The sequence below is a fragment of the Microtus oregoni genome, unplaced genomic scaffold, assembly GCF_018167655.1.
Source record: "Microtus oregoni isolate MIOR12 unplaced genomic scaffold, Mior012 000062F_ref0000492, whole genome shotgun sequence".
Taxonomy (NCBI): Eukaryota; Metazoa; Chordata; class Mammalia; order Rodentia; family Cricetidae; genus Microtus; species Microtus oregoni.
In genome coordinates, this window is record NW_024543872.1 from 2,802,797 (window position 1) to 2,815,493 (window position 12,697).

The window sequence follows — 12,697 nt, forward strand, 5'->3', positions numbered from 1 at the left end:
ATACATATATATAAAGTATATATGTAAATGTATAATGTTCCAGAGTGAAATCATATTTGTGTTTATTTCCTTGTAATCTTTGTGAATAATGGCATTTGGGAAATGTAAACTCCATACATAGGTGTATGACATATATGTACATATGTATATCATACGCACACGTGTGTGTGTGTAATAGATCATGTGTATGATACACCACTTTGTCGCCTTCAGGGTGGACATTAATGTAATACCAACTGATGATGAGTCTACTCTCTCCCCCTGCTGACCTTAATGGTGGATTAGCTTTGTGATAGATGAACATCAAGAAATATCCTTCCTCTCCAGCCTCACCATCATCCCAGACACTCTCTGGCCTTGGACTCCATGCCTGACTGAGCTCCATCTCAAGGAGACCCCTCCATTTCTGCGTATGTCTGTATATCTTTTATCTACTCCCTCATCCATGTTGGGGTGTTTTCTACCTCAAGGGAAAAAAATATAATCTGATTTTCTTGATGTAACAACTTTATTTCAACGTTGCTGATTACATGTCTAGTCTGCTGTTCATTCCTCCATTCCTCTTCAGAACAGTTGTGATGTCTCACTAGCATCCTCACAGCGATGATTTGGTTGTGGAGTATGTTAACGGGAGTCATGATTTTACCTTTAAATAAAATATCTTCCAGCCATCATGAACTATTTTAATGGTCATATGAATTCTGACATCTGCCTATTGGCCAGTTTCAAGGCACTGTAGGTCAAGGTTATATATATATATATATATATATATATATATATATATATATAGAGAGAGAGAGAGAGAGAGAGAGAGAGAGAGAGAGTGTGTAGGGTATGGTAATTGCAGATCATGAACAAGTTCCATGTTTAGCTGTCTTTGTCATGCCTTATAGGTCACCATTACCAGAATGTACTACAGGAGCCTGTACTAGAAGCCTGAAAAAATGCTTTTTTTTCTTCACTTGTACTTAAATTTTAGAAAGGGCATGGGTTCAGTTCTTTGTAAAAATCTTTTAAATCGCGTTTCCATTTTTGTGAGAATCAGTTAATTATAAGTAAATTTGATGCGTATCTTTGAGAGAGACGGGGCCTCTCTTGGGCCAGATGGGCTTAAGGTGCAAAAGCCAACCTGAGACAGTCACTCTGGAGTTCTGTGTCTGAAGTCAGTGAGGAATAAAGTCACGAACCGGGGAGAAGTGAGCGAAGCAAAGGCAGCTTATCAAGAAAATCTGAGAAAACTCCTGAGTGGGAAGGATGTTGTAATAGGAGCGGTGGGCTACGTTCCTGGCACCCAGCTACCCGCACAGCTAGCTCTATACCCGAAATAATTACATGGAAACTGTATTCTTTTAAACACTGCCTGGCCCATTAGTTCCAGCCTCTTATTGGCTAGCTCTTACATATTGATCTAACCCATTTCTAATAATCTGTGTAATACCACAAGGTGGCTTACCAGGAAAGATCTTAACCTGCGTCTGTCTGGTCTGAGTGGGAGAATCATGGCGACTGCCTGACTCGGCTTCTTTGTCCCAGCATTCTGTTCTGTTTATTCTGCCTACCTAATTTTCTGTCCTATTAGAGGGCCAAGGCAGTTTCTTTATTTAACCAATGAAATCAACACAAAACAGAAGACTCCCACGTCAGAAGGACACAAGGAGGATAAAATGGATGACCTGCCTGCATTGGGCCTTTTTCTAGGACTTATGGCAGAAACTATACAAAGACCAATTTCTACTGAGATAGTTTAATTCTGTACGCAAAATATGGGGCAGGCTAGTGGGGCACCCACACACTTTGGGCCTGGCCTTCAGGCCCAAACAAAGCTGCCCACCAGCGGCTTGCCTGATTGGAGGAGTTACACTGCATCCCCACTCTGCTCACCTTGGCCCGTTTGTGGTGATGCCAACCCTAGTAGGGTGTGGCTGATCTCCGACCTCGGCAGGAGGCTTGCTGCTGCTCTTTGTTCTCAACCTTTAGGAGGCTGGTTTGTAATTTAACGGGGCCTCTTTTATTTCCTGCCTAGGGAGAGCTAGCTGCTGCCTAGAATACATTTAACCAAGCTCGGGCAAATGGCCAAGTCCCAATATAGAAGAGGGGAATGAGTGAGGGCCAGCATCACTGTCAACCCTTCCCCAAGACGGCCCCCCTTCCCTTGAGATCTCTCACACCTATGCAGCAGAGATCAGCAGGGGACTGTTATCACTTAAATTACAATGGAAGTTTCTTTAGTTATCACAATAAAGACAAACTAGGGAAGCAAGAATCTTTCTGCTATTTAAATAAGTAAAAATCGAATTTTACTGATTTTCATACTTTTGCAGGCCAGCTCACTCTTCCACTGCCATCGGTTTTTACTTTTGTTTTTAGAGACAGGGTTCTTCTCTGAGTCCTGGAACTCTCTAGTTCAGGCTGGTCCTGAACTCAGATTTGCTTTTGATCTCTGTGTCTGTGTACACACAATGAACGTGAGTACCTTTGGAGGCCGAAAGAAGGCATCAGATCCCCTGAACTAAAGTTGCAGGTGGTTGTAAGTGAGTGCCCTGCATGGGTAGTGGGAATTCAACTAGGGTCCTCTACTAAAGCATTAAGTGCTCTTAACTGTTGAGCCATCTCTCCAAACACCCAAGATCCGGTCTTTAAAAACAAAAACAAGTGGAGTGTTTTAGGTAGGGATATGCCCCCGAGTTCTGTTTCATCTCTGTGGTTCTGGGTACTGAGAGGAGATTCAGTAGTTCAGAGACAGAACAGCTACTGTGAAGTTGACAGAACTCTGTGTTTGTTTTTGTGGTGCCGAGGATTGAATGCAGAGCCTCATATGCTAGGGAAGTGCTCACACCCCAGCCTGCACCCACGTATTTGACACCTTGAGATGGTACCTGGGACTGGGGTAGAGGGGCTGAGGCTGCAGAGAAAAGGGCCTGACCTGGTTCCACAGACCAGAGCTGCCGGGTGACTTGCTGTGAGTCCATGCTTGGTCGGCTCTCATTGCAGTCTTTCTTGATTTTCCTTCTGGAGAAGGAAGTGGGGGTCGGTGAGCAAAGGGGTCTGGTTTTCCTCCAGTCGTTTGAACCTGAATCTAAGTGGTTCGGCTCTGAGTTGGTGGAGGAGACGTGGGTGAAGAGATAAAGATGAACCTGCAGCAGGGAATTGGAAAGTAGGTGACAACAAAATCAGAGAAGGCAGGTGCAGAAAACATGAGCACATTCCGGTGCCGTCCCAGCTGGTGACACCTCCCCTAGTTCAAAGACACTCTTGTAAATCTCACCCTTAAGCAACACTGTTAATGAAATAGGGGCATAAATACATTATTATCTGAGGCAGGGTCTTGCTCTATAATCAGCCTCAAACTTGCCATGTAGCCCAAGCTAGCCTTGAATTTGCAGTCCTCCTGCCTCAACTTCCCAGATGCTGGGATTACAAGGATGGCAACCACACCAATCTTACGAAATGCATGTGGTTTGGGAAGCAATGTATTTCATCTCACATCAGTAATTCAGGGTGTGCCTTAAAGATCTCTGCCTCCCACAGTAAAGTGCACTGCTGGGCGGGTCTGCATTAATTCAGATAATTAGACATGTCATACACCCGTAATCTCAGCACTCAGAGATGGAAGCAAGAGGATTATGAGTTCAAGGACAGCCTTGGCTACACAACACAGTGAGACCCAATCTCAAATACCAATAAAATAAGAGGGCTGGAGAGATGGTTCCGCAGTTAAAAGGCACTTGTTACTCTTCCAGAGGAGTTCAGTTCCAGCATGCCTGCAAGATGACAACTATCTATAGATTCAGTTCCCAGGGTTTTGACACCCTCTTTTGGCCTGCCTTGGGCACCTAATCGCACGTAGCATATACTTACATGGAAATACACATACACACAAATAAAATCAAAATAACTGTGTCTGGTCTAGAAGGTCCCTCAGCTGTTCGAGTGCTTGTGCTCAAACCTGAGAACCTGAGTTTTTGATACCCAGCACCCATATTAAAAAAAAAAAAACAGCTATGAAGTGTGCACTTATAAATCTCAGCACTGAACGGCAGAGAAAGATGGATACTGCAGGCCAGCCGACCAACCAGCCAGCCCCTGGTTCCAGTGAGCGACTGTGTCTCAGAAAACAAGGTGGACAGCTCCTGGCGAATGACACCCGTGGATGAGTTCCAGCCTCCGTGTGTGTGTGTGTGTGTGTGTGTGTGTGTGTGTGTGTGTGAGCACCCTCCCACACGGACACACATCCCTGCACACTCCCCCACTTCACATACAAAAACCAGTGTGAACATATGTAAATGATGTGGAGAATAGAAAAGTTGTCAGCGATTCTATAGTGTCCCAGATTATACTGTGTGAAATGAGCATGTACTTCTGATCATCGCAAGGATGTGGAGTAAGAAGTATCGAGAAAAAAATTTGGTATGCTGCCTAAAGGACGAATGAGCGCTCGGAGTCAGCTTCCTCCTTCCCACCCGTGAGCAGCTAGTGTCCCACTCTGCTCTTCCCCATCTCCTCCTACCTCTCTGGAGCACAGTTCCCAGCCTCTCCCAGTCAGCCAGGAACAGCTCCCCTGCCAGTGCATTCTCTGATTCTGCTACTGCGGGAAGGAAAAGGGCCCGGGATGGGGGCAAGGTGGGAATCGTGGGAGGGAAAGTGGGTTTGAAGAATGGTGAGTGGTTCCATTTCTACAAAGCACAGGATTCCTCCTAGGGTAGGAAAGGCAGGCCTGGAAGGATATTAGCACAGTTTATGGGAGGACCTTGAATTTTGCACTAAAAACTAAGAAGGCTCTTCGGGGGTCACAGGAGAGTCATTGTTTCTTTGCAAACAGACAGTGTTCCTTGTATGCCTTTGAAAAATCCCTGGTGCTGTGTTCAAGATGGCCTGGGAGAGGATAGTCTGAGGAGATGGCAGGAGTGCTGAGACAGGTTCGTCCCAGCGCCTAGGTCAGGCAAGCCTGACCCGAGAGGTGGTTATGAAGTGGGCTGGAGCAGATGCAGATATGTTGCTCAGCACTGATTTTATCACATCCCACCATTCTGTAAAAACCTGTGGAACCGTCTTTGGTCAATTACTTTACCAAATTGGGCTCTTGTGCAAGCCCGTTGTTATCTGATTCTCTTCTGTCTGCCTAGCTGATTTGCCAGTAGATGGCAAACTCTTTGGTGTCAGGGAACACACCTGGGATGCCTTCAGTCCTTACCACAGCATAGATGAATACTAAATAGTTGCTAATTAATGATACAGAGTCAAAAGGCTCTGAGACCTTGCCCTCGCTCCCAAATCCTTTTTCTCTCTGACGCTTCCAATTTCCCCGGACTTATGGAGTCCCCGGACTTATGGAGAAACAACTGTCCTTCAGTTCTAAGCTGAGATTTAAGGATTTATACTAATGCTTCCACATATTCTAAGCAAAGGTGATCAAATATAGTGGTATTGGTGTTACATCTTTGGTAGTTTGGTTTGGCACATGGCAGGAAGTGAACCAGAGTATAGGCTATGTCTTGGCGTGGGGTTAGGGAAGGAATATGCTAAAATTATAGTGGAGGGGAGGCAAGATCATTTTATGTGTAAAAGAGTTTGCTGACTAAGCCTGGAGGCCTAAGTTTAATAACCAGGACCCACGGTGAGAGAACAGAACCTGAAAATTGTCTTCTGGCCTTCACCACACATGCCATGGAGTGTAAACCCCATCCCCTGACACACACATTTGTACACACACACATCAATAAAGATTCCATTATTAAAATTCTAGCGGATGGCAGTTTCTCAGTTTGTTTGACAGTAATCTGCACTCATGTTTTAAGAATGATTCTGAGCAGGCAATTCTAATATGTACCTGGTAAGCTGCTCCCCGGGTGTCTCTTTAACCACCCAGACCAGGCTGGTAGCTATGCTTGCCTGCAGGAAGGTAAATAGACTCAGAGTGGCGGGAAGGTGAGAAGCAGGAGAGATGGCTGAACACAAGCATTTTCTCATCAGTACTAAGGTTGAACGTAGGGCCTGGTGGATGCTGAGCAAACACCCACTGCTAAGCTGTGTCCACACCTTCTTTTTTCACCTTTTATTTCGACAGGGTTTTAATATGTCATCCAGGCTGGCATTACACTCACTCTGTAGTTCAGGCAAACTTTGTAGTTGTGATCCTGAAGCCTCAGCCCCTCAAGTGGCTGAGATTAAGGGCTTGTGTCACCAGGTCCAGCTAGGCATTTGATTGGTTTTTATCCTTATTCTTCATAGTTTGGGTGCTTCTGAGGATTTTTTTGGGGGGTCTACCTTTGTTACACACACACACACACACACACACACACACAAGCACACATACACTCTGATGTTTTTCTGTCAGCTTAGCGGCTGCACACGAATCTACTGATAATTTTGTTATCATCTGCTGCCCCATAGCCCCTCAGTCAGCACCCCGCTGGCCACTCAGGCTGCAGACTGGCGGGGCTTCCTTTCCCACAGCCCTGGCTCTGCTGCAGCTGCCATATATGGATTTAAGTTCTATTTATCAAGAAGATTCAGAAGTCAAAGGCTGGGATAAAAAAATCTGCTAGCTCAGAGAAGCTGAGTAGCAAGTAGCTGACCTTATTTTTTGGCTGGAGACACTGTTAAGAGACACATCTCTTCCCTCATCCCAGAACTCAGACTCTAGGCCCTGCCCTTTCCTTCCTGTGTGTCTTCTCTATCCAAATTGCTGGCTTCTCTATGGTCAATTCCAGTCAGCTCCACCTCCTGGTTCAACCTCTGGCTTTATTGTATAGTCTCAGGAGTTTCAGAATGTGATCAAAATATCCCACAGTGACACACAGTGAAGAAAGGGCTGTTGCTCAGTAGTAGAGTATTTCCAGACAATAAATAGATAAAAACTGTTAAAATGCATGTATTAAATTTACAATAAAACTATTTTACAGAATTTTGTGTCTCTATCTAGAGATCTACCGTCAGGTAGATAAAAAGAGGGTGATAACAGATTGCTCTAAGAGAAACCCACACAGTGAACACATTTCCAAGTTGCAATGCCACTGAACACGTCGATCAGGTAATCAGTCTGGATCCTGTCAGCCTCGCTCTGCAGAATAAAGAGACCTCATCTGGAGAGGCTGCAGTTGCTGTGAATACAAGGGCCAGAATTTTCCAGGCTGCTTTAGGAGAGGACCACAATATATCTGCTCTGGATCCTGCTGCCAGCCTTCACAGTCACTTCCAGAAGGTTCTGAAAGAACCATGCAGCATTCTTTATGTCGTTTCCCATAGCCTTTGTGCTAGTTAGCTTTTTGTCAACTTGACACACGCTAGGGTCATCTTGAAAGAGAGAGTCTCAGTTAAGAATTGTTGCCATTAGATTGGGCTGTGGGCACGTACGTGGGATATTTTCTTGAATTATGATAGATGTGGGAGGCCTCGACCATTGTAGCCCCGGGCTATATAGAAAACAAACTGAGCAAGCAACATGGAGCAAGCCAGTAAGCCATGTCCCCCACAGCTTCTGCATTGGTTCCTGCCTTCAGGTTTCCGCTTGAGTTCCTCTCAAGATTGACTTCCCTGAGTCATCAACCAGGACTGGAACATGTAGGCCACATAAACCCTTCCTGCCTAAGTTGTTGTTGGTCGTAATGTTTATCACAAGAATATGGAACAAGCTAGGACAATATTGTCAGACTGAGGCAGACGTACCACAGTTGATGACTGTTATGACAAGGACTGGCCAACTCCTCTCAGAGTATCAAGTCAATATACCTGTTTCTTAGCTACAGGTTTATGGTATTTGAAACACTTTAAATTCAATTGACCAAAAATGAGACCAACTACATTGTTTGATAACTTCAAAAGTTAGCAGAAAAACAAGTGAAATTAAAATGTAAAAGCAGGGTTTTTTTTTTTTTGTTGTCTATCATCTGTTACTAACAATTGCAGCAGTGAAGTAGATTTACTTAATTGGAACCTCAATTTTTTTTTCTTGAGCATTGGCCTCATGTTTTCTAGAAAGAAGTTTAAACTCAGTCAGTTCTTAACATCATATCTAATAATTAGCTAAGAACTTAGAGTTCTTGTAATGCCTCCATTGAAGGGGTTTTGGAATGAGGTCTAGTTTAAGTCTTAGTAATCTTTTGATTGCTTTTGAAATTAGGAACTATGCTTGAGTTCTCTGCTTAATTAAAGCGCTTGGAGCTCATGCTGTCAATCTCGCCCATGACTTTTAATTAATAATTAACTCCTCAGAGAGACATATGCACTCTAGTTGACTATTTAAAAAGCAAAACCAAAAACCTTTGGGTATTCTCATATCTTTCCAGTATAGGTGATCCAGTGTTGGTGGCCATCTTTAATTTTTTTCTTCATTATTTTCTGCCTTCAAATGAACACACCTTGTGATCATAGAGCTACCAAAAGACAGCTCTGCTCTTTGTTTATTGCCCAGCTTGTTAACGGAAAAGCCCACGGACATCATACTGAATCTTGTCAGCCTCGCTCTGCAGAATAAAAAGACCTCATCTGGAGAGGCTGCAGTTGCTGTGAATACAAGAGCCAGAATTTTCCAGGCTGCTTTAGGAGAGGACCACAATATATCTGCTCTGGATCCTGCTGCCAGCCTTCACAGTCACTTCCAGAAGGTTCTGAAAGAACCATGCAGCATTCTTTATGTCGTTTCCCATAGCCTTTGTGCTAGTTAGCTTTTTGTCAACTTGACACACGCTAGGGTCATCTTGAAAGAGAGAGTCTCAGTTGAGAATTGTTGCCATCAGATTGGGCTGTGGGCACGTACGTGGGATATTTTCTTGAATTATGATAGATGTGGGAGGCCTCGACCATTGTAGCCCCGGGCTATATAGAAAACAAACTGAGCAAGCAACATGGAGCAAGCCAGTAAACCATGTCCCCCACAGCTTCTGCATCGGTTCCTGCCTTCAGTAGCGGAACAAATGGCGCACAAAATGTGCACTGACTGATGGGAGAAACAGGTGAATTCTGTATATCAGGAAGAAACTGGCTTAAGCCTCCCTAAAGCAACATTTTCTATGCACACAAGTTGGGCTCACGCAATTCTTGCCGTTGGGAATCAGAAGCAAGACTGTGAGCTATCGGCAGCCTTACAGCCTGAGCTGCGTATGGAGAACTTGTCTTTAAAATGAAACAAAACCACACAGGTGTTTTATTTGCTTTGCAATCCTTCACAGCAGTAGAGATAAAACCTTCCCTGTGATTGAGCAATTCCACTTCTGAGGCCTATCCCCAAACAGACTGAAAACAAAATATGGTTATGCAAATCTTCCTAGCAGCTGCATTCACGGTAGTCAGAGGTCCAAATGACCACCGAGGATGAATAAATCACGCATTTCCAAATAGGAATATTATTTAGCCAGAAAATAAAATGAAAGGCTGATACATGATACAGTGTGGATAAACATATTGTTATTTGAAAGAAGCAGAGACCAAAAGTCATTTATTGGATGGTTCCAAATGCGAACTATCCAGATGGGTAAATCCACGGTGAGAACTGATTAGGGGTCACCAAAGACCAGGAGAAGGAGGTATTGCACTGGTTAGTGAATGTGAACTTTCATTTTGGGGTCGTAAAATTGTTTGGGAACTGTAAAACAGAGACAGTTGTACAATGTGGGTGTATTAACTGACACAGACTTGTTTATTTTAAGATGGTTAATATCATGCCACGTAAATTTCATCTCAATAAAGACAAACAACAGAACCTCCCCTCTTAGTATTTGTGAGAATGCAGTCAGTGAGACTATTTGTGGCAACTTGGACATTGAGATCCTTTTATCTCAAGTGGGGTGAGAGATTTAAAAGACTTGACATGATCCACAGATGGGTCACTCTGTTCCTATGTACACTGCACTCAGCAAATGAGAGGTTCTTTGTTTTGAAATGGATGGTTCTAGAAGCTTTCTCTCAACCCTGGAAGTCCCTGATGGACACTGTAGGAAGAGAGAATCAGTCATTGTCAATGTGTTTGACTCATGGTTGGCTGGAATTAAAAATGTGGAGGCCATAAACACAGAGAGCTGACTACAGGCTCTATTTTCTCCTGAAGATTAGTATTGTTCATGGCCATGCGAAGGCATGTGTGTCATAACATGTGAAGATATGTGCGTCATGGCCATGTGAAGGCATGTGCACCATGGCATGTGAAGACATGTGTGTCATGGCCATGTGAAGGCATTGCATCATGGCATGTGAAGGAATGTGTTTCATGGCCATGTGAAGGCATGTGTGTCATGACATGTGAAGGCATGTGTGTCATGACATGTGAAGGCGTGTGCTTCATGGCCATGTGAAGGCATGTGTGTCATGGCCATGTGAAGGCGTGTGGAGTCATGACATGTGACGGCATGTGTGTCATGGCCATGTGAAGATATGTGTGTCATGGTCATGTGGAGGCATGTGCGTTGTGAGTGAAGGTGTGTGTCATGGCCATGTGAAGGCGTGTTTCATGACATGTGAAGACATGTGTGTCATGGCCATGTGAAGGCGTATGCGTCATGGCATGTGAAGGCATGTGCGTCATGGCATGTGAAGGCATGTGTGTCATGGCTTGTGAAGGCATGTGTGCCATGGCTATGTGAAGACATGTTTACCATGGCATGTGAAGACATGTGTGTCATGGACATGTGAAGGCATGTGTGTCATGGCATGTGAAGGCATGTGAGTGTGCATGGTAAGGAGACCTATGGAGCTTGTTTAGTACTGAGCACCTCAAGGCCCCTTGCTCCAGAACCACCACTCTGATATGAAAAACCAGGTATCAAGAGAGTTAGAAATGTTTCTCTGGGAGATGCATCTCCTTGATTCATTCAGGGTGAGTATTTGGATCATGAAAAATCATTCACCAGAATCCCAAGTTCTCCAAAAAGTTGATAACCTGCAGTAATGTGTTAGATGAAAAGGAAAGATTTACAAATTTCTGCCCTGTTCGGTTCTGGTTGGTCCAGGCTCGGCCAGTGGTAGGGAACATTTTCTTACAAGGCTGTCTCAGAAATGCTGATGGTTTTGCTACTTGCATGCCTTGAAGTTGGTTTAAAACTGTAGCACTATGTATAAAAATGCTCATTAACTTCTGTTTAATACAATAACAATCACAGCCTAGCAAAGAAAAGAATCTGATGGAAAGACCAAGAAGAGTGAGTAAGCGACTGAGCTGGGGTGGACTTGGGTTTCCAGTGGTCCCCACTTTTCTCTCTTTATTCCATTGTAATTTTTTATGATTGTCAAATCATATACAAGAGGAGTAGAGCAGGTTGGGCAGCTTCGGGGAACACCCCTAGTTAGTATGGGCACGCATGGCCAACACAGGCAGGTCTCACCAGGTCAGGTGAATCTTAAAACATGCTAGGGCTCCTTCATTAAAACATTTCAGTGAGTGTCAATATTGATCCTTCCCTCTTGCTCCAAATAAAAGTTCCTTCTGAATTCCAGTCACAAGAGCTTGTTGGCTTAGCAAGCTCGGCTCCCTTGTGTAAGGTAATTTTCTGTGCTGCCAAGCAGTTAAGAATTTTCTCAGCATACTTAATCACTAGTGAATTGATAGTGACAAATTAGATTATTGCTCTTTGCTGTTCCAAGTCCTTCTGCCATTTTGGATTAGTGTGTACAGTGTCTGATGGTCCCCTGTACCATTCCAAAGTAAGCCAAGAACTAAGAACACTGGTCTGGTGTGGAACAAGGTGCAGGATGCAGTTTCTCAACTAAGAGTAATGTAAAAAGGTTGAAAGGTAGCAAAGACACTTAAAAAAAATTGTGTCTTTGGTGGCAGGGGAGTTACCACTGAGTCACATCCCCAGCCCTGAAGAGATCGTTACTATTAAGGAAGACTGTCGTTCACCTGATTTTAAAATGACAAAAAAAAAAAAGAGTCAGGAAGAAAATTGGAATTTATATTTTTTCTTGAATTTTATCACTCCTATTTGCATCTAATTTCACTAACCTGTTATAACAAAGATAAACTCAAAGACTGAAAATCCAGCAAGATATTGAGAAGCACTTTTACAAGCAAAGCAGAGACTGAAGCTGTGACCGTTCCGGCAGGAAGGAAGACACCTAAAGAAGGGAACTGTCTTCCCATGCTATTGGGCAGTTGGAACAGTGGTCCCAACAGAACTGGAGTTTTCCCCTGAAATTTTGTGCTAGGAGACTGGAAAGCCTGGGGCTAGCAGGAGGGGTAGCCTACTTGTCTCCTAGGAAGAAATTTCAGACCACCTTCCAGGGAAGATGTGGAGTAGAGGCAGTGATGGGTGGGACCACACCTTGACCAGGGCTGCTTAAATATCAGGCAACAAGTCAGATATTTAAATTAAATTTCTTGTTAGAACCCTAAAGATGGATTTAGGGTGTATTATTTTTTGCCCTGACAAAAAGGGGCAAAAGGTTATTTTGTTTTACAGTCAGAGGGTATATCCATTGTGGTGGGAAGTCTTAGATGGCAGGAGCTGGAGGTCACATTGCATCCACAGTCAGGAAACAGGGAGCAGTGGGTGCTGATGATGGGCTCCTTTCACACCACATCTACAGTCAGGAAACAGGGAGCAGTGGGTGGTGACGCTCAGCTCCCTCTCTTCTTTTCATCTGTAGCAGTCAACATGATCTTTCTAGCTCAGTTATTCTAGTCTGGGTAAACTTTACAAACGTACCTAGAAGGCTAATCTAATTTTCATAACATCTTATAGGCAAGCCCAGGGCTGATCTAGGCAAT

At 44.0% G+C, this 12,697-nt stretch overlaps 1 protein-coding gene across 1 annotated transcript in view; it reads left to right on the forward strand.

The window, feature by feature from the left end:
- The first annotated feature begins 4,374 nt into the window (after window positions 1–4,374).
- LOC121439604 (late secretory pathway protein AVL9 homolog) overlaps window positions 4,375–12,697 on the forward strand; it is a 67,279-nt gene continuing 58,956 nt past the window's right edge. Inside the window, exon 1 of the mRNA XM_041640146.1 lies at window positions 4,375–4,407. Within this exon, the coding sequence (XP_041496080.1) occupies window positions 4,375–4,407 (33 nt within the window). The remainder of the gene's footprint in view (window positions 4,408–12,697) is intronic.